Source organism: Panicum virgatum, chromosome 1K (genome assembly GCF_016808335.1).
Source record: "Panicum virgatum strain AP13 chromosome 1K, P.virgatum_v5, whole genome shotgun sequence".
Classification (NCBI taxonomy): domain Eukaryota; kingdom Viridiplantae; phylum Streptophyta; class Magnoliopsida; order Poales; family Poaceae; genus Panicum; species Panicum virgatum.
The window spans coordinates 15276334-15297162 of NC_053136.1; the positions used below are offsets into that span (position 1 = coordinate 15276334).

Sequence of the window (20829 nt, forward strand, 5' to 3'; positions counted from 1 at the left end):
TTTTATGATATTTTAATAGAGCGTCACAATTGCACACAATCTATGACGAATTTGAAGGTATGGACCCTAGGCCCAGAACTTTATGACGTTTTATTGAATTCGTCATAATTGAGCCCACAAAATATGATGTTTTATTGAATTCGTCATAATCGAGCCCACAAAACAATGACGTTTCAGCATTAATGTCACAAAAATCGTCATAGTTATTTTGACTAGTATATATTTTGGCATTCATCATTTTTATACAGGGGCAGTGGGTTTGAGTCGATCACAACTAACCACCGGGCCCCTCCTTGGTTGTGCCATGGTTCGTTATTTAGTTTTAATTGAAAATAGAAATCGTCACGGATCTAATATCTTGCTGAAACCACAATTGTGATAAAGAAAAATACATTATAGTTAACATAAGTCCACGAATCATCGTAAGATACCGAGTGCACATATACATTCAAGTTGCTACATAATATTTTTCTTACAAAAATATTCTTATTGTGCGATCAAGAACAAAATACTAAAGTACTATTCTAACCATGTAATCGTGAAGTAAAAAACATGTGCAAACCGGGCCTTGAAATCCCCTCCTCCTGCTTGCTGCGTCACCGAGCTGAGCCAGCAGCTCTGCATGGCAGCAAGCCCAAGAGCTGTGAGCAAAACGTGCTGCCTCCTTGGGCCACGCCACGTGCTCTTCCTTCAGCTGGGCTGGGAGCCCTCTGCAAGTGCGCTGGTGGGCCGCACCAAGTCAAGCAAAACGTGCAGCGCTCATGTTTTGGTCATATAAAATAGTTCAATCTTTCTTCTAATTATAGGATATGAGTAAAATGGAGCAAAACGTGCCCGGGCCACGTCACCCAGTCGCCAGCTCGCCCACAAAAACCACCAAAATATTTGTGCGGAGAAAGAAGGCGGGCTGGTGGTTCGAGCCCTGACTAAGAGGCTCAAAGCAAACAAGTCTACCACTAAGCCACCACTTCATTTGCGTCCTGACTTGTTAGTCAATTTTAATTTACACATGGGAGTGAAGACATTGTGACCAGTGTACAATCGTATTTTACAAAGACATTTTTGCATCCAGAAAAGCATGTTTTTTGAAGAACAATTGGTAATGTAACTTTATATTTTTTTTAATATTATACTAAACATAAGGTCAGTTTATGAGAAACTATATAAGAGATATATCAATTTGTGAACAATGTATAGTGTCACTTTATTAGAATCATATGAAATTTTTATGGAGTGCTTATGAACCTAAAACATATTGTTGTGTCAATTTCTAGAATTTTTTAATCAAATTTAGTTATTATAGAAATTATTATGTTGTAATTTGGAGATAGAGATTTGAATTGTCCATAGAAGACAATTGAATATTTCATCTATCTCCAACCTATGATCTAGAATGGAACATATGAGTCCAAATATAATTTGTGAAATTTTTTTAATATTATTGAAAGTACACATAGTTCGACTTGGAATTACTATCAATAAGCACACAAAAATTTATTTAAATTAAGGAAAATACTAAATCAGTTCAAAATTTCTTGAAACTCCTACATGAAAATTTAAATAGTCTGTTACATGTGAAAAATATATTGGAGGTATATAAGATAATAATTTTGCAAGTTACTTTTCACGGGATGCCTTAATTAGTTATTCAAAAAATAGAAAAGTAAACTTTTTGCACAACAAGTGGTAATGTTAATTCACCAATGTTAATAGGAGAGTAAATGTAAGTCTATATCCAAGTCCGATGTGTGTATGAGCAAGAGAAGACTTTATGGTGTATAAACTTCAAAGTTTGACTTGGGCTATATGAAACTATGTGAAAGATGTATCCGTCTGTGAACAGTGTATAGTTTGACTTTACAAAAATCATTTCAAATTTCTATAACAAGCATATGGACCTATATTATGTCGTCATGTAAATTTTAAGATTTTTTTTGATCAAATTTAGATATTATTGTAATTATTGTGTTGTAATTTGGAGATAGAAGTTGGGATTGTCCCTATAAGATAATTGAATTTTTTATTTGTATCAAATGTATGGGTTATAATGGAACATATGAGACTAAATATAATTTTTATTCAATTTTTTGAATCTTATCACCTGTACACGTAGTTCAACATGGAGTAATTATCGATAAGCATGCAGAAATTCATTTAAATGATAGAAAATACTAAATCTTTTCAAAAATTCTTGAAACTCCTACATGACAACTTACAAGTTGTTTATTACATGTAAAAATTGTATTGGGACCCACAAGATAGTTAGTTTTGCAATGTACTTCACAAGGTTGTCTTAGTTAGTTATTTAAAAATAGGAAAACAACTTCTTCGCACAACATGGAGTAATGTAACTTCATATTTTGTAATGTTATGGTGAAAATGAGGTTGTGTCCAAATTTGAGGTGCATACGAGTTCGAAAATATAATGAGTTACTTAAATCTCAAAGTTTCATTTGAGTTATAAGAAATTACGTGAGAGATGTATCCTTTTATGAGCAATGTATTGTCAAACTTTACTAAAATAATTTAAGTTTTTTATGTCAAGATTGTGGACCAAAAATATATTATAATGTCAATCTTTAGAATTTTTTGACCAAATTTAGATATTATTGCAATTATTATGTGGTAATTTGGAGAAAGAAGTTTGAATTGTCCTTAGAAGACAATTGAATTTGTCATCTATCTCCAAGTCATAGGTTACAATAAAATATATGAGCCAAAATATAATTTTTGCGTAATTTTTCTAATCTTATTAGAGGTACACATAGTACAACTCGGAATTACTTTCTATAAGCACGCAGAAATTCATTTAAATAATAAAAAATACCTAATATATTTAAAAATTTATGAAACTCCTAAATGACAACTTTTATGTTGTCTAGTACATTTTAAAAGTGTATTGTCTATTTAACATATCCTTTTCTGTAAGTTACTTCACTAGAGTGGTTTAAATAGAAAAATAAAAAGAAAAATAATAAGCTGGGATGAATATGGCTGTTTTGGGCTCGGCCTACCCGGCCCAATCATTCCTGGCCCTCCATTTTCGATCTGACGGTTAGCATCGTGTTCCCATGGTATAAAATGAGCTGAAAGCCTGAAACCCTAGCTCCTCGTCTCCCTCTTGGCATACTCCTCTCGCCGCCGCCGCCTCCTCTGAGGTGGATCTTGATGTTGCTACCCCTGGTCGCCTGCCCGCCATCGCAGGTCACCATCCACCGCCTGCATCCAGCCCTCCACCCCTCCGTCCCGTCGCTCTGGTCCTCCGCCCCTCCGTAGCGTCCATGCGCAGCGAGCGACCATGGGGGCTGGCCGGTGCCAGATCCAGTCGCGCATGGCACACGGCAGGCGGCTCCCTCCTCACGTCGCTATGCTTCCTCCGCCTTCACACCGCCTGCCACCGATTCTATCGCACCTAGCGCCGAACAGGCGTTCTCCCCGATGGCCGTGAAGAACATCTCTGCCGAAATCTTCGTTGCTGATGCCGCCTCCGTCCTGACCTCCGTCTTCTGGGCAAGTCCCTCCCACGCCTCTCCTTCCTAAATCCCAGAGTAAGTCCCCTGAAACCCTACCCTACCACCCTCCTCTCCTCCTCACCTCTATGCTCTCTCTTCCTCCCTTCGCCCTGCACAGATCCAATCCACCTGGTGCTGCTCCTCAAATCCACATCTGGTGGCTCATGCTGCGATTTATGGATCCGGCTACACTTGTAGTTCTGGATTGTATGCTTGTTGATTTTAGTAGATCCGGCTACACATGTAGTCCTGGATGATATGCTTGTTGATTTGCCGTGGATAGCTAGTAATGAATAAATGGGTGGGCGTGCCGTCAATTTAGTTGTAATAATGCTCATCCTGTCATGCCTTATTCTTGGTTGAACTGAGCTACTATGACTATGTATAGATACAACAGTAGTCGCAGGTCTCATTCATTATTCTGACTGAACATTTGGTATAAAAGGACTGCAGTATTCATGCGTTTAGATACTGACGGAGAATGACCTTTTTTATTTCAAATCTGAACCATATGTTTTAGCTACTTGTCCAAATACAAAATCAGTGGGTTTTCAGCCTATGTTTTCCGTGTGCAGGTTCACATCCTTGAGTTCCATTTTCTGCAGTGACAACATCTCGGCTCTATTATCAAGTTTGCACTTTTATTCAGAATAGCAGGTCGGTGTGGATTGAATTCTTCAGAAATGTCACTTCGATGCTTAAAGATACTCTTGGTTCCATTGTTTAATCATTGATTGCTTGCTATGGCCAGTCAATTGAATAGTTGATTAGCTTATTCACTAAATGACCGTGAGTGCTCATGTGTTTAGTGTTCTGCGTGTCATGATGGCCACTTTAGCACTAGCTTCATTGTAATCTCCCGTCAGATTAGCTAGTTTTATTGCATTCAGTCTATCTCCCGTCAGAGTGCTTAATTTGTTGCTAGCTAGTTTGCTCGGACTCTTTGCTCTGTCCTTTTGTTGAATCTGATGGCACTGGTCTCTTGTTTGTGCAGAATTGCAGATCTCCATCTCCGCATTCCTCCCCCTCTGTTCTATGGTCTGCTTGGACTCCGCATTCCTCCCTCTCTGTTCTATGGTCTGTTCTATGATCTGATGGCACTTATCAAGGTCTGGATATCCCTTTGCAATAATATAATATTGCTTCTTTATTGTCTGTTATATCATTCTATATCATTCTATACTTAGCGGTGGGTACTAGTACTAGCAGTAGCTTGCTGGCCATGATTTCAGAGTTTCTCGTGTAGCTTGATGTGCGATGTTTTAGTGAATTATGGTGCAGTACACCCGTCTTTGATTCTGGAATGTATCACCTCTGATTGCAACTCGAGGTCCGGGTGGCATGTTTTAGCTGTGACTGTGGGAGGTGGTTCGCGGATGGGGAAGGAGCTGATTACAGTAGTTGCTTTTGAATGCTTTGTGTCTGCTCGATGCATCTGGCAGAAATAGTTCAAATCTGCTCAGTGCATGTGGTTCTCACGCATGATTGTTTAAGCATGTGGTTAGTCATTTCTTTTGTTCTGTTAATTTCTGTTTATCTTCTTATTTGGTTCTCATGTTCTTTAGTTAATTTTGGTAAGAGCAATTTTTTTGCAGTTTCTTATCTCGTACTGAAATTTAGTGACAGCAATAATCTGCTATCATTTTTTTTACTTGACTACATCATTAAGTCAAAGCATCTTTATTGTTTTCGGTTTATACTGTCATCTATGCCATGATTTTGCTAGCTCATGGGACAACGCAGCGATTTCTTCTAGTTTTAGTAGTTTCCATCACAAATATTACCCTCTGATTAATATTTGGCAATGTGCTGTTTTCATGTTAGGATGAAATGGAACAAGGAACAAGCAGCGAGAAGAGATTGGAAATTTGAAGGCAAATGCTGGAATTTTTTTGTTATTTTTTTCTGGTGCGTTGCATTTGATCCAAGATGAAAACATGAATGTAACTTGCTAATTTGATGTACTTCTCAATGTAAATCTGAAATATTGTATTTGATTTGATGTTGTGGTAAATTTATTGTATTTGATTTTTTTTGGATTAATCTTGTTTTGATTAATAATTTTGGGCTGAAATCTTGTTAGTTGATTATTAATATTGAGCTGAAATTTTGTGAGCTGATAATTAATCTAGGCCTGAAATCAGGCCCAACTTGGTGGCCCACTTTGAATTCGGCCTATCAACTCATGGGCTGTGTTGCTGATGTTAGCAGCCACGTCATCTGCCACGTCGATTGCCACATCAGCCTCACTTTCCATGTCAGCAGCCATGTCATTGTCCACGTCAATTTACATGTCATCACTGCCATCCATGTCATCACCATGTCAGCAGCCACGTCATCCTCCATGTCATCAATGTGTGACATGGCAATTGAATCTGTGACGAAAATTATAATGTTCGTGACGTTAATTTTCGTCATAGAAAACGGGCTTGAGTTGGGTTTCAGGGGGCCCGGAGACATACCATGACGATTTTAAAATGTCATGGATCAAATAATTTATGACGAAAATTTAAGAAACGTCACGAGCTGTGATCTGTGATGCTCAATACATGACGTTATTTGAGATCGTCATAGATGCTGTTTTATGACGGTTTTTCAGTGATCTGTGACGAAATTCAATCGTCATGGATCAACAGATTTTTTGTAGTGCACACTACCAAAGATGTAAGGGGTAGAGAGATTTTCTGAGGCTAAGAATCAAAGTAAGATATAGCTAACTGAGTTGTTTACTTCGGGCTACCGGCTTCGTCCTGGATAAATCAAATATGTTCTAGTAGTTCTAGTAATACGACTACTGCTATATACCCGAACGTGGAGGATACGCTGAGTAAATAAGGCCGTCACCACCTGTCACCTACCTCTGCGAACTGTGGGGTATACAATAATCAAAGGTAGAGTCTAGTCTAGACACTACGTCTACACCATCTTCTACTAACTCTAGAGGTGATTAAGAGCATACGTCTCTACCAAGAGTCTTACTCTAAATGCATCCACTAAACTAGTGAACGATGGTCCCATAAACAACTAGGCTAGGGAACTAGCACTACTTAATTAAGAAACTAAAGCACAAAGAAGATCACGAGCACTTACTATGATTGATAAGCACCCGTCGAGGTATAAACAGGCAGAGAGAGTTGAGCAGCGGAAAACCCGGTGCCTCCCTGACTTTCCCTCACTCTCTCCCTACTTCTTTAGCACTATATAGGCAGCACTACACCTCTAAGGTGAGATCCTACCCTCAAAAGTGAGAGGAGGATTGATGTAAGTTGTGTCTCATTTCATACCCCCCCCTCCCCCTCATAATTATAGGAGGGAACCAAGGGTGTCTCGGCTGGCAGGAAACTTAGCGCGTCCGAAAACACCTTCTAGAGCCAATGGGGAAGCGCCACACGGAAGCTGGAGATGAACGGGCCTAGTAGTGCTAGGTTAGCCGACCTGGGGGCTCAGTCGAGCTCTAGCCACCGCCTTTGGCCACCAACTTCGTCCAGGAGGCTAACATGTTGGTCCTTAAGTCGATTCTTGATGCTTGGGCTGAAAACATGTTGGTTTGCCTTGGTTGTGGGCCCATAGATCTTTTTGCTTTGGTAAAAAAAAGTTTTATTTTTCTTTTCCCTCTTTATCTCTTTCCTTTGGCCTAGCCTAGTTTTCTTTCTCTCTCTATCTCCAAAGTTGGGTCAGCTCCCTTCCTCCCCAATCCTTTTATTTTTCTCCCGATTGGTCCGGCCCGCGCCCCTCTCTCTCTCTCTGCCACATGGCCCGCTCACCTCAGCTGACCTCCCTCACCTCTCTCTCTCTCTCTCACACACAGGCCCCGCCCCATCAGCTTTTCCTTCCTCCTCTGGCTGCCACCTCCTCTCCCATGTCGTGCGCGCTGCCGGCCGCCCGAGTCCCCGCGCCTGCTTGCCCCCCTTCCCGCTGCACCCGCCGCCTTCAATGCCTCGATTGGCCGCCACCACTCCTAGCCCTCACCTTCCCTCTATCCTCAGCCGCTAACGGCCGCCCACCACCATCACGACCAATAATGACCGGCCGCCGAGCTCCGCCCCCTCCTGACCTTCCCTTTCCATCCCTCGGCCTATAAAGAGAAAATTCTCTATGTAGCAGAAAAAAATTTGCTCTTCCCAGTATAACTCCCAAACTTCTAAACTTCCCTATCTGTGCAATACCGAAAATTTTATTCCCTATCTAGCACTTCCGTTAGTATGGATACTAAACTGTGTTAAGTGCAAGGGAAAAGGATTGTTTTGCCCCTCTTTGGTTTCCATCCTTTCTGGTACATCACGCTACTATGTTAGGCACCGTTTTTCAAGTTTTGTTTTGTTTAATCCTTGCTTTGGCGCCAAATTTTTTTTGTCTTTGCCTGCATTTTTTCCTTTAGTTCTCTCTCATTTTTTGCACTATATTATTTTTTCATAGACTACATAGGCTCCAAAAATATTCAGAAACTGAGCATGGTCATATGAGCAAAGTTGTAGATCTAGTTGCAAGGAACTCAAAACATTTGAGTTTGCATTTTTAGGAATTTTCTACTATTTTATTATGCATTTTAGAAGTTTGCATCTTTTATAAAAAAGAAAATAAGGACTTGCAGATAGATCCCTGGTTTCTTGCACTAGGGACCCTGGAAAGATTTGGGGGCTCGCAATGGAGCCCTTGGCTGGTGCTGCAAGCACAACGGCTCGGTTCCGGCCGGTTGTCACACCCGGTTTCGAAAGAAGACCAGATGTACCTCATATGTGTGCCAGAATCATGTTTCACACATATGGAAGACGTCGTAAGTGAATATATCAAAGACAATGTTCACATCGTAAACAAAAGAGGAATAAGTACTTTATTACACACTCCGATAATAGACACGAAGGTCTTAATGTTTCACCGACAACATATACGATATCTTCAACAAAGCTTCCCACAGGAACTCGACTGGTGAACACTCCTAGAACTCCTCAAAGTCGCTGTAGAATTCCACCTCATTGTTCTCTTCTGAACAGCAATTAGGCAAGGGTGAGTACTCTTATGGTTGGTACTCAGCAAGTGGGAGAAAATGCAAGGCCATCAAGGAAAGGCTAAGGTTTATTGCAGTTAGCATTTTAGTTCGTCCAATTTTATTAGCAAGCGCCTATTATCTAGGTATAAGTATATACCAACCCACTTAAGCATAAGCAAAAAGGATCCACTTTTCAAATCCAAAAACCACAAGTTAATTATTCTTCAAGTTCAATTATCATGTGAGGGTCCAAGCCGCTCATGACCGTGAGCACGACTGATATATCAGTTTTACACTCTGCAGAGGTTGTACACTTTTCCCACAATTCGTGTCCCCCTGAGTCGCCCGGGTTTGCAAGGCCCTTGAACACTTCCTTTGGTGAGTGGCGAGGGGTCCACTATGAAGCCTTTACAAAGGCATGCAGAAAACTAGATAGCCCGCTAGAGTTTCAGTAGCGGTGTGGACCATAACCCTCCCTAATGGTCAGTACCTTAGCAAAGGCTACTACCCCAAGAGGACTGGGCTATACCCCATCACCGACCCCCTCCTTGTCCTTCCAATAAGGCTACCAGTTAACTACACGTCTAATTAATCGGCTAAGGTCAGAGCCATATGACATTTTGGTTGTACGGTTTTCTTGGGTGGTTCTCCATGTTCCATTTAAACAAAGTGATCTTGTCCAAAAACCATGATATAACAGTAAATAAAGCCATGTTTAACATTTTCCAAAGATTGCAACATACCAACCCATGGTAAAGCAACTAAGCGTTTCTACCCAACAAGATATAAAACCCAGTGTTCCAAGGCTTAGTTAAAAAGACTAGGTAAAGTCCTTAATAGGATTCCCATCAATTTCATGCATAAAACAATAAAGTAAGGTATTTCATCATGCTATTACTGGGATCAAAATGGAACATGTAGAGGGGAAAATCCACTTGCCTTCCTCGTTCAATTGCTGGTTCTCTTCCTCGTATACTTGTTCTTGCTCTCTCTCGAACAGCACGTCGTCTACACGGTCACACAAGCAAAGCATACAAGACAAAATAAGAAACAGTATAAAAATAGTAAAAACAGAACTGAATAAGCTGAAAAAGATGTAGATCATGATGCAAGGATCACATGAGCGTAAGAATCACTGAAAACTGAGTTAGAACGTGAAAGATATGGCTAGAAGAAGGTTCCAGGGACTTGTTTGCGAGTGATTTAAACTTCCAGGGGCTAGATCTGAAGAAATCAGGGGCTAAAACATAAATAAACATGTAAAGAGGGGTTAGCATGCAAAAAGAGGGGTCCTGGACTGCGGGTTCAAAAACCAGAGAGATCAGGGGTCTAAACGGAAGAAACAGGACCTAAATCTAATTACTTTTGAACTACTCAGGACTGAGGGTTGATTTGCAGAAACGTCAGGGTCTCTTTTGCAAAATGGCCAAGGTTGACCGGTTTTGACTTCGGCCTGGGCGGATCCGATCCGTTGGATCGCCATCCGACGGCGGAGAGGCGGGGAGGGCGGCTCGGCTCGACTCGCGCGGGCGACGGCTCGGCTCTGGGGGGCAGCGGCTCGGCTACTGGCGGCTCGGCGGGCGGCTCGGCGGAGCCGTCAGCGGCATGCGGCGGCGCACGGCGGCGGCCTCGCGAGAGCAAGCCGAAAGCGGCACTCCGGTGCCCGATTCACGACGGGGAAAGGCGGAGGAGCTAGCGCGTGTGACGGGGAAGCCGATGGAGTCCACGGTGAGGTCGTGCGGGGCCGGGAGTGAGGTGCGCCACAGCGCATGGCGGCGGCGGACGGCGAAGCTCGTCGGGGTGGCCGAAACCGGCGTCCCGGTGCTCGGCTTCGCGTGCAGAGAGGCCGAGGAAGACGAGGGGGCGACGACGTGCGCGAAGAAGGGGTCGACGGGGCTCGGCGGAGGTTGGGGTGGTTTACGCCGCTGCGGCGTGCGGCATGGCACGGCGGCTCTTGCTCCGGCGAGCAATTGCCGCGGCGCCGGTGCGGGAGAGGGAGGGAAAAGCCGCTGCGGCATGCGGCATGGCACGGCGGCTCTTGCTCCGGCAAGCAATTGCCGCGGCGCCGGTGTGGGAGAGGGAGGGAAAAGGAGTCGGCAGCGGTGCCCACCACCACGCGGAGCTTCGTCAGCGCTCGGAGTCATCCGGGAGGCGGCACGGAGGGAGATCGACGGCGGCGGCCGAGCTAGGCGGCGGTGGCGCTGCGGTGAGGTGGGGCGGAGCAGGGCACGAGCGTGGGCGAGGAAAGGAGGTGCGGCGGGCTCGAGTGCGGCCTTTATAGGCCGAGGGGAGGAAGAGGAGGGCCGTCGGCAGGGGAAGAGGCGGAGCTCGGTGGCCGGCCATCGGGGCCATGGTGGCAGCGTCCGTTAGCAGTAAAGGAGAGGAGAAACGGATAGGGAAACGAGCGGGCGAGGAACGGCTCCACTGAGCCTTGATGGCACAGAGTGAAGGAGGGAGAGGAGGCGAGCCGGCGCAAGGAGAGGAGCGGCCGGCTGGCGGCGCTCCACACGGAAGGGGAGAGGGGGCTGGAGGAAGGAGGTGGTGCTGACAGGCGGGCCCCACCGGCGGTGAGAGAGAGAGGGAGAGGAGGGGGAAGGTGGTCCGGCGGGATGGGCTTCCTGGGCAGAGAAGAAAGAAGAGAGGGGAGGGAGAGATGTGGGCTAGGCTGGGAAGAGTGAAAAAGAAGCTTTTATTTTTTTATTTAACACAAACACCATTTGAAATAAATTCTTTTTGAATTCAAAACAAATTTGAATTTTGGGTGTTACACCGGTGGGGCCCCTCGCCGGTGACAAGATTTTCCGAGCAGGTTCAAGGACTCACGACGGGCAGGTTTGGTGGTGCAAGCGAGGTTGGAGGCGGGCCATAGGGGGCTGTCGAAGGAGCCGAGTGGCCGCAACTGTGGGGAGCTTTGCTCCGGCGAGCTTTGGTGAGGTAGAGCGGCGGTGGCCCGTCTAGGAAGCTTCAAGGGGTCGGTGTGGTGGTGGCTGGGAGTTCGGCCAGTGCTGCGGTGGCGTGGGAGTGGGAGTAGGCGCGCGGTGTAGGGGGGTCATGCACCGGTAATGGCAGGCGGCGAAGCAGCTCGGGCGTAGAGGAGTGAAGAAGGGAAGAGGCGCATGGGATAACTGGTATATTGAGTGAGTGGGGATAGATACAAGGTATTTCGGTCTTTTCACGTTGGATCCGCATCAAATTAAAAAAACATGTAGAGGGTGACGGAACCGATGGAGTGCTATATAGGGAACTATTGATGACCAAAATTGGCAATAATCGGGCGAGACTGGTCTGACTGGTGTCCTCAAGCGGTCTGACCGGTCGAAGCATTTGTAGCCGGTCTGGCTCGACCGACCAGTCTGACCAGTGGATCTGACCGATCCAAGTAGAGTCCGAGTACAACTAGTATTTTTCATAGTAGATTTAGATCTGTAAAAGTATCTCTTGCGGGATAAGTCCATCCTACCCTATAAATATAAAAGGCTACAACAGATTGAGGGTATTCAATCGATCAAACACAAAACCAATTTAATTACCTTTTTATCGTCTTTAACTTTTATCCAAACACTAGCTTTTCCAACATCGACCTACTATTCTTCCTTCTTCTCCATATCGTTTGAAGACGCCCTAGCTGGCCTGCGGAGCCTAGGGCAACCCAAGGTGTGCCTGCCCCGATGGGGTCCCTCCCGAGCGGTCGGGCGGGCGTTGGATCCTCGTCGGGCTGCCCCGATGTGACCGGTCTGACCGGTCCACCATACCGGTCTGACCGGTTGGTGCCGCAGCGCTGCAAGGTGCGCCGCTGGTCATCGCGCGATCGTGCACGTTCATGTGTTGGCCATGAATCGGCGCCAATAGGAATAACATTTTTCGTGGTGCACAGATAGGGAAGTTTTGAAGTTTGAGTGCTATACAGGGAAGAGCAAGTTTTTTTGATGCTACATGGGGAATTTTCTCCCCTATAAAAGGTGCGTCCGAGCCCTGTGCCCTCCTCTTCCAGCACCTCCTCGCCCCTCGCGCCCCACCTCCACTCTCGCCGTCATGCTGACCGCCTAGAGTGCCGCTGCCGTCGAGCCGCCACCTCGTCATTCCTCCTCTCCTTCTTGCCGCCGCTAGAGGCTTCATGTCATGGTGATGACTAAGGACTAAGGATGTGATGAATTTTCTCTTTTATGGCATGGAGGTCTTCTCTAGTGTGTGTATAGCTTCTATGAACTCCAACAACTTCAAATGACTCGAGTTGAAGTATCTATATAGCCCAACAAGGCAACAACAACTCCATATAGTCGTTACTCCAATGGCTAGCATAAAACACAGAGGTGTCGGTTGAACCGACGATCTTCCTGGAGGGTGTCAGTTCAATCGGTCACCCTGCACATGCCCCAGATAGCCGTTAGTTGGACTCCTTCTGACACGCCAGCTTCTGCTTACGTCATTGCACCGAAGCATACACCGATGCACCGCTATTTCAACCGGTGCTAAAGACTTTTGTCCCTCGCTGCATGACATGCTCTCTATACAATGGTAAGACCAATGCACCGAGGCCTTCTTCTTTCATGTTGGTTCAACCAGTACTAAGAACTTTCTCCACTTGCTCTCCAAATGCATTGTACACAATGCACCGACGCTCTCAATTTTTATGCTGCCAGTTTAACCGATGCCACACTGTACACAATGCACCGATGCTCTCAATTTTTATGCCGCCAGTTTAACCAATGCTCTACTATCTGTAGAACTCATCCAATTCGACATTTCTTTGAGTTCTTTCTTCATTTCTTGTTTTGCTAGAGCTTTGTACTTCATCCTTGGGACCAATATCATTCACTTGATGCACTCGTTAGTGCTATGATCATATTGTCACACGATCACCAAAATCGCGAACTATGGCTTAATGGGGCCATGTTCCTTACAGTTCGGCCTGGGCGTTCGGTTCTAACCGAACCGATCGGTTTGGTTCTTCGGTCCTTGAAGAAGTTCGGTTCTTGAAAAATAGGAACCGTTCGGTTCTTTTCAGAACTAAGAACCGAGAAATTTTGGGTTCGGTTCTTTCGGTTCGGTTTCGGTTAAAACTGATGGAACCAAACTTTCTTCACGAGGAAACAAAAAAAAAACTCTTGGTGCTGCAGAGGACGGCCGCGCCGCCGCCTCCGCCGCCTGGACTGCCGAGGAACACAGCCGCCGTGCGCCTGACCTGCCGGGGAGGCGTAACGCCCTCGCGGCCCGTGCGCTGGCCACCCGCGTTCTCCTCCGGAGGCCGACGGGGAGGGTGAGCCGCGGCGGCGGCCGGGGAGGGCGAGGCGCTGAGGACCGCGGCTGCAGTGCGCCTGGCCTGCCGGGGAGGCGCAACGCCCTCGCAGCCGGCGCGTCGGCCGCCCACGTGCTCTGCCGGGGGCCGCCGGGGAGGGTGAGCCATAGGCCCACGGCTGGGGAGGAACCGCGGCGGTGGTCGGGGAGCGGCCGGGGAGGGCGAGGCGGAGGCGGTGGCCGGGGAGCGGGCGCGGTGGCAGCCGGGGAGGGCGAGACGGAGGGCGAGCCGGAGGCCGCAGGCCGGGGACGGGGAAGGCGTAGCGGAGGCCCGGGACGGGAGGGGCTACGACGGTGGCCGAGAAGGGACCTCGGTGGCGGCCGGGGATGGCGGGGAGGGGCCGGCGACGGCCGTGGGGGTGGGGGTGGGGGTGGGGGTGGGGGTGGGGACTGGGGTTGGGGGGCGAGGTGCGGTGATGGGCCTGGACTTTGGGTGGGAGTAGTGTAACAGAGCTAGGGTTTTGTTTGGGCCTTGGGCCACCTAATTGATTCATGGGCTGAAATGTAGAACGAGGCCGGTTCTTCGGTTAACTGACTTAGGAACCGAAACTGAACCGAATATTTCGGTTCCTGACATCCAAGAACTGAAGAGGAACCGAAATTCTCGGTTTCGGTTCGGTTCGGTTCGGCTCCGGTTCTCGGTTTTCTCGGTTCAATCCTCGGTTCTCGGTTATTTTTGCCCAAGGCTACTTACAGTATCCAACACAATTATGGGGGTTTGGGGATGTTGATCAAATTGATATGCTGCTTCTACTGGTGAAAAGAATTGAAAATTTATCATTCAAGGTCCTTGGATGTGCGCCACTTTCAGGCCTGCCCAAAATAGTGGTTCAAGTGGCTGCATCTAGCTGAATTTCGGTACAACACAAGGTTAGCACGACACTGATCTCCATTTGAAGTATTGTATGGTCATGCTCCTAGTACTTTTGGCATTACCTGCTAATGCTGCTCGTTTGCCTGATCTTCGGTCATGGTTACATGAAAGAGAGCTTATGCAGGCTATCATTAAACAACACTTGCATCGTGCTCCGGATATAGTACGAAGCGTCAAGCAGATATACACATGTCTGAGCTAGCGGGTTTTCAATGTTGGTGATCAGGTGTTCCTGAAGCTACAATCGTATGTACAGTCCTCCCTTGCACCTTGAGCAAACCAAAAACTCCTTTCAAATTCTCTACTCCGTTCACCATTATTGACAAGATTGGAGCCATTGTCTATAACTTGCAGTTATCTCCTTCATCAACCATTCATCCAGTATTTCACGCGTCGCAACTACTGAAGAAATTAGTTCCTGCTTCTCATCAGGTTACAACTCAGGTGCTTGATCCTTCTAAAACTCACCAGACCACTAGCTGTTGTGCAACGCAGGCTTTCATCCACTGGTGGCAATCCTTCACACTGAAGCGTGACAAATAAAGGTATTCCACCTAAAAAGGAATTGCCTGAGAGGAGGTTCCTCTGTCTGCTAGTGGCAATACCAACGCATCCTAAGGCCTCCTCCAAAGGTTGGGCCTTAGCTAGCTCATAGATTTTTTTAGTCATTGAACAATACCAGTGAAGAGCTATATAGAGTGCTTGGAGGGGGGGGGGGGGGGGGGGCACCTCCCTAATATCAATGGGGGGCCCACCTCCCTAATATCAATGGATACCCACTTAAGACCCCTTCCATTTTTGGGATGAAAGAATGAAGAGAAAGGGGGGAGGAAGAAGAAGAGCAGGCCTAAATAACTCTCAAAAACCCTATAGGATTTCTTTCGGGTAAAAAACCCTACAGCTTCTGTGACAAGATATAGTAACTACCACTTATTCAGTTATTTGGATCTACAAACAGGGCAAATCGTCAAGTCACACCACGTAGCATTTTAAGCTCGTGCTGTGCACGCATGAACCAATTAAATACACATCACGCAAAATGCAAAAAACATGTGAGCAAAATTAGCTAGGAGAGAGAAGTATACATACGTACGTATGTACACGTACGTACATATAGTCACAGGTCGATCAAGATATAAAAAGGCCGGGATCGATTATTCAGCTGTAGAAATCAAGACAATAACCATCTCTAAGCTAGGCACGTAGCTAGTACACACAGCTATAGAGATCGAAACAAGCCCCCTGATCCCTATAACTATTGACGTACTAGAGCCTACACCTTGCTGATGTGCCACCACAGTTGCAGGGAGATACATAGCTGCCCCTGTCAACTGTTGAGCCGCCTGTGTATGGACAGCCAAGCATCCAAGTTGCTCCATCGTCGATCTCTCTCTGTGCAGCTAGCCTGTCGCACGTCACTAGAACGTTTGCTGAATTTCGTGCACAAGCTCCTCCGCGCTAAGCTCGCACTCGATCCCAATCTGTGCACAGAAAAACAAAAGCCATTATATTCATGCATGCAAAGGTCATCAGATCAGATGCTTAATTTTATATTAAAAAAAATCCATGGATGGACCACATCGATATAGTAGCTACAAGAAATTATCACTCTGTTCGGCTGGTTGTGGCTGGTGGTTGGTGCTGATTTTTTTGTGAGAGAAAAGTATTGTTGGCTAACTGGTGCTGGTGCGTGGCTGGTGCTGGTTTGGTGTGAGAGAAAAATACTGTTGGCTGGTTGCAGCAAAATCTCTGTCATCTCTATTCTTGAAAAAAGTACATGTATTCTTTGAAAGTTGGCAAAGAACAAGACTGAGTAGTTTCTTGTATACAACAGTACAAGACTGAGTACATGGACAGGTGGTAACTGCACCATTTCTGCTTTGCTGCAAACTGCCATATATGCATAGTATGAGCACCAGGGGGAGCTGACCTACATTGCTAGTTTGCTGCTGTGTGTTCAGTACTGTTTCAGGATAAAAGTCATGCATGCCCTGCTGTTAGTTTATCTAGCGCACACTCCTCGATCAGGGACGCAGCACATTTCCTGAACCTAATCATCAATACCACGCAATTCAGTTTACACGAACGTACTGTTAGCATAGCACTGTACACCACTCGGTGCTTTGTGTATTCGAGCTCTACAGTAGATGTGTCCAGGTAGAACCTAGCCTATACACTAGGGCATTTATGAAACCGATAGATTGGGCCCGGATTTTTCAAATTAGTTGGGAAGAGTTTTGAGCCAAAGATGGCAGCTAGCATGTCATCCAGGGCTTCAACAATGACTGCGCTGCAACGATATGATGAGATGCTTTTGCATGATTGTTTCCACGGGAGTTCGAACAGTACGCTACATATATAGATCTCACATGAAATGAGCACATCCTATTGAATGCCTGGTCCATCCTCAGTTCAGTGTGCCCTCTTGCCATTGAGAATGTATTCAGATTCATAACGTCTATTTATCTCATCATTTCGTCCATCGATCTTTTTTTGCTACAATGTTACATTGTTAATTACCATCTATGTGTCCAAGTGGTTATTGTAAATTTTGAATTTAAAAGTGATGTGTTGTTAGAGCTAGATCGGATTAGTAGACAACATGTATAATAAGAAAATTATTGTGGACAATTAAACACCAAGTAATAAATAAACTATCTATGTATACCTTGATGGTGAATGAGTGCACCATGGTGTCGTCGAGGGTGCTGACGCTGACGTGGAGGATCTCGAGCGAGAGGCTCTCGAGCGCGGCGATGATCTTGAGCGCCTGCCCCGGCGCGCGGCGCGACACCGTCTTCAGCACCAGGTTGGGCCCGGCGAACTCCACCTTCACGTCGGGGAGCGTGAGCCCGGCCGCCGCGGGCCTGCCGCCGGCGGCCCGCGCGGCGAGCTCGGTCACGAGGCTGTCCAGGGTCGGCAGGTACGGCTGCGCCGTCGTCGGGTAGAGCTGCTGCTGCTGATCGTGCGCGTAGGACGACGACGAGGACGACGTCGTCGGCGTCATGGCCGGCGAGGGCATCATGTAGCAGGCCGCCGTGGCCGGGTGCGGGGGCCTGCTGCTTGCAGCCCCGCCGCCGCCGCCGCCCGACGGCTTGTAGGGGCTGCCGGGCGTCGGCGTCCGGGGGCTTATCGGCACCGCCACGCGCGGGCTGAGCGGTGGCGTGGACTTGAGGAGCGGCCGCGGGCTTGCCGCCGGCACGGCGGGCCGCGGGCTGAGCACCTGCTCCGCGTACGCCTTGCGGTGCTTCTTGGCCTCCAGCGAGCGCAGCACCTGCTGCAGCTCCTTGATGTAGTCCACCACCCCTCCTATGATGGACGCTTGGTCTCCCTGCACGCAGTTCATCATCAATAAGCAAGTAATAACCTGTGCAAGTAAGTTGGCCAGTCCTATGATGGACGCTTGGTCTCCCTGCACGCAGTTCATCATCAATAAGCAAGTAATAACCTGTGCAAGTAAGTTGGCCAGTTTTATTAGCAACAATAAACAATTAGCATGCATCTTGTTTATCATCAACACCTTTGTTTCAGAAATCACAGTGTGTTGCAATCAATGTTGCTAGTCCTATGCCCTAGTAGAGTATAGACACACAGCAAACCAAACATGCATGCATGTACAAAAGGACGATGCGCCAACAATCATGGAACTGTTTCATCGCATCACAAAACATGACAACAAAAAAGGAGATCGAGAGATGCTACTATGGGTGTGTTTAGATACCCCAAACTCCTCCCAACTTTCCAAATTTTCCATCACATCAAAATCACATCGAAATATTAAATATAGCAAATGACCCATGCATGGAGTATTAAATGTAGGTAAATAAAAAAACTAATTGCATAGTTTTGATGTACGTTGCGAGATGAATCTTTTGAGATGGTAGGACAATATTTACCACAAACAAACGAAAAATGCTACAGTGTGTTACAGTGTCTGTTGTGACTTTTTCATCCACCTTTCCGTGGATCTAAACACACCCCTATACAGAGGCGTGTCTAGAGCAGCCATCGACCGACCGTCGTCGTCCTTGCATTGACGCTTACTTCAGTGTCGATGAACACTAATCACTGTAGCCTTACACACTCGATGTTTGGCCACTTACTTCAGTGTGTGTTTGTAGGCAGCAGATTCTATCCATGCAGTAACGGTGGTGCACGTACAGGTGCAGTACTTAAATTATATTGTTGGCTATCCCCACAAATAACCAAATCGGAGCACTGAAAGTTTTTTCTAGGTAGCTAGGGTACAGGCTTGTAAAGCAAAGCTCTGGACCAGAACGATAGAGGCCCAATGAACGGAAGGGTAAGCTAATACCCAAAGCACTAGCTAACTTCTCACTAATAACGATCAAGATGATTATTTACCGGTATTTTTCACTTGGACTATTGTTCATTTTATTGTTTGGAAGCGTGAAACCTATGATAAATAAGCACGATCATGATTGTGTAGAGGTTTTTGCTGAATTACTTTAATTAGCACATATATCAAGTTCGGAAAACATGAATAGGAAATAATAGTGTAGCAAGTGCATGCTTAGACCAAAAGCGCATGTAGTAGACCGATCGAGTAGATAACAAGCTAAAAATCGTACCCTCTTGATGTAGAAGCATGGCATGAGCGAGCGCAGCACGGCGAGGTGCTCGTTCATCTGCTTCCTCCGGTTGCGCTCCACCGCGATGTGCGACATCTTCGCGGCCCCCTCATCGGCCGCCGCATCCTGTGCCGCCGCCGTTGACGAACCCTTCTGCTTCTTCCGCATCGGAGCGCCACGGCCGACGCCATTCTCCTCATCGCCCGCGCGCCGTCGGCTGTTCGCCGTCGGCCTAGCCCCCTCCACGGCGCCAGCAGACTCAGAACCACCGGTCGAGCTCTGGCTATACGCTGGCATGGCCGCCGCAGAAGAACCGCCGCCGCCGCCGGCGCCGTTCACGCACTCCTCCCACGTCTCGAGGATGCTGAACAGGTCCTCGGCGCCCGACAGGTGCCGGAGCTCGCTGTGGTCGTCGACCAAGAGCTCGCACATGGCGCCGTCCCCCATTGATGGCCTCGGCAGCACGCACTAGCTTGTCTTGATCGCGATCCTATTTTTGGCCTCTGAATCCGATGGTAGAGGAAGCGGCGCCGCAGGACGGGAGAGAATGTGCGCCGAAAGTGAGGGGGAATCTTTTGCTCCTTTTAAGCTAGCAAGAGAGGCTCTCGGAAAGGTGAGAGGAGAGAGAGACAAGAGTAGACCGTTGTTGGTGATGTTTGTGTAGTCATGTGAGGGGACGTAGAGCTATAAATGTAGGGGGAGAGACGACGCCTCTAGATGGGGAGGCTGTTTCAGAGATATGGAGGGCACAGCCCTAGCTGGGGCCTTCGTGTATCGATCTCTTGGGGGGCCTAGAGATGTCTCAAGGGTTTAATGTGGTGGTCGACATGCATGGAGGCATGTGTGATCAGTGTGTGAAAATTTAACTTACAATGCGTTGCAGTTGATTGAAAACATCCTTTCTCAAGCTAGACGTACTGCTAAAGTCGATCTTCCCATGTTTAGTAAAGTAGCTTGTAACTAACTTGACGACAAGAAAAAAAATCTGAACACACCACAACTAACAACAGCGGCTATGTGCCTATGTTAGCTTATACTGCACGATTCCCACGGTAAAAAGCAAACGGGAAGATATTGCAATGTTAGTTCTGTGCCTGAACATGTGTACACTCGGCTTACAATTGGACTTAGATGTAATGATGGTTATAGATAAAACTTGAGCCGTGCTCTATATCCCTATGGCCTCAAAATACAAGAGCACCACCGTTATAACCTACTCCCTCTGTTTTTATTTACATGTCGTATTAGATTTATGTGTCTTAAGTCAAACTTAACAAACTTTGACCAAACTTATAGAAAGAAATAATAGCATTCACAATAATAAATTTATTTTATTAAATCCACAATGAAATATATGTTGATAGTGCATATGTTGGATAGTATAGATAGTTGTTGCTATATTTTTCTATAGACTTAGTCAAAGTTAGTCAAGTTTGACTTAAAGATAAACCTAATACGACATGTGAAAAAACGGAGGAAGTATTAGACTGTGCTATGGCAGTTGATTGAGAGGATGATTAATTATATATGTGAATGTACCTTGATGCCGGTGTAGTTGTTTCAACCAGG

General features: G+C 46.6%; 1 protein-coding gene across 2 annotated transcripts; it reads right to left on the bottom strand.

Moving 5' to 3' along the window:
- Window positions 1–15721: 15721 nt before the first annotated feature.
- On the bottom strand, window positions 15722–19952 carry LOC120696896 (transcription factor SPEECHLESS-like). Of its 2 annotated transcripts, none has more exons than XM_039979926.1 (3): window positions 19261–19952; window positions 17337–18080; window positions 15722–16149 (listed from the first exon to the last, which is right to left on the bottom strand). In XM_039979926.1, exons 1-3 carry the CDS (start codon window positions 19705–19707, stop codon window positions 16087–16089), a joined length of 1254 nt encoding a protein of 417 aa, XP_039835860.1. In that variant the 5' UTR covers window positions 19708–19952; the 3' UTR covers window positions 15722–16086. The 2 variants fall into 2 exon arrangements, with proteins under 2 accessions (XP_039835860.1, XP_039835868.1); XM_039979934.1 differs by having other exon boundaries at window positions 17337–17999; window positions 19261–19946.
- Between the last annotated feature and the right edge of the window lie 877 nt (window positions 19953–20829).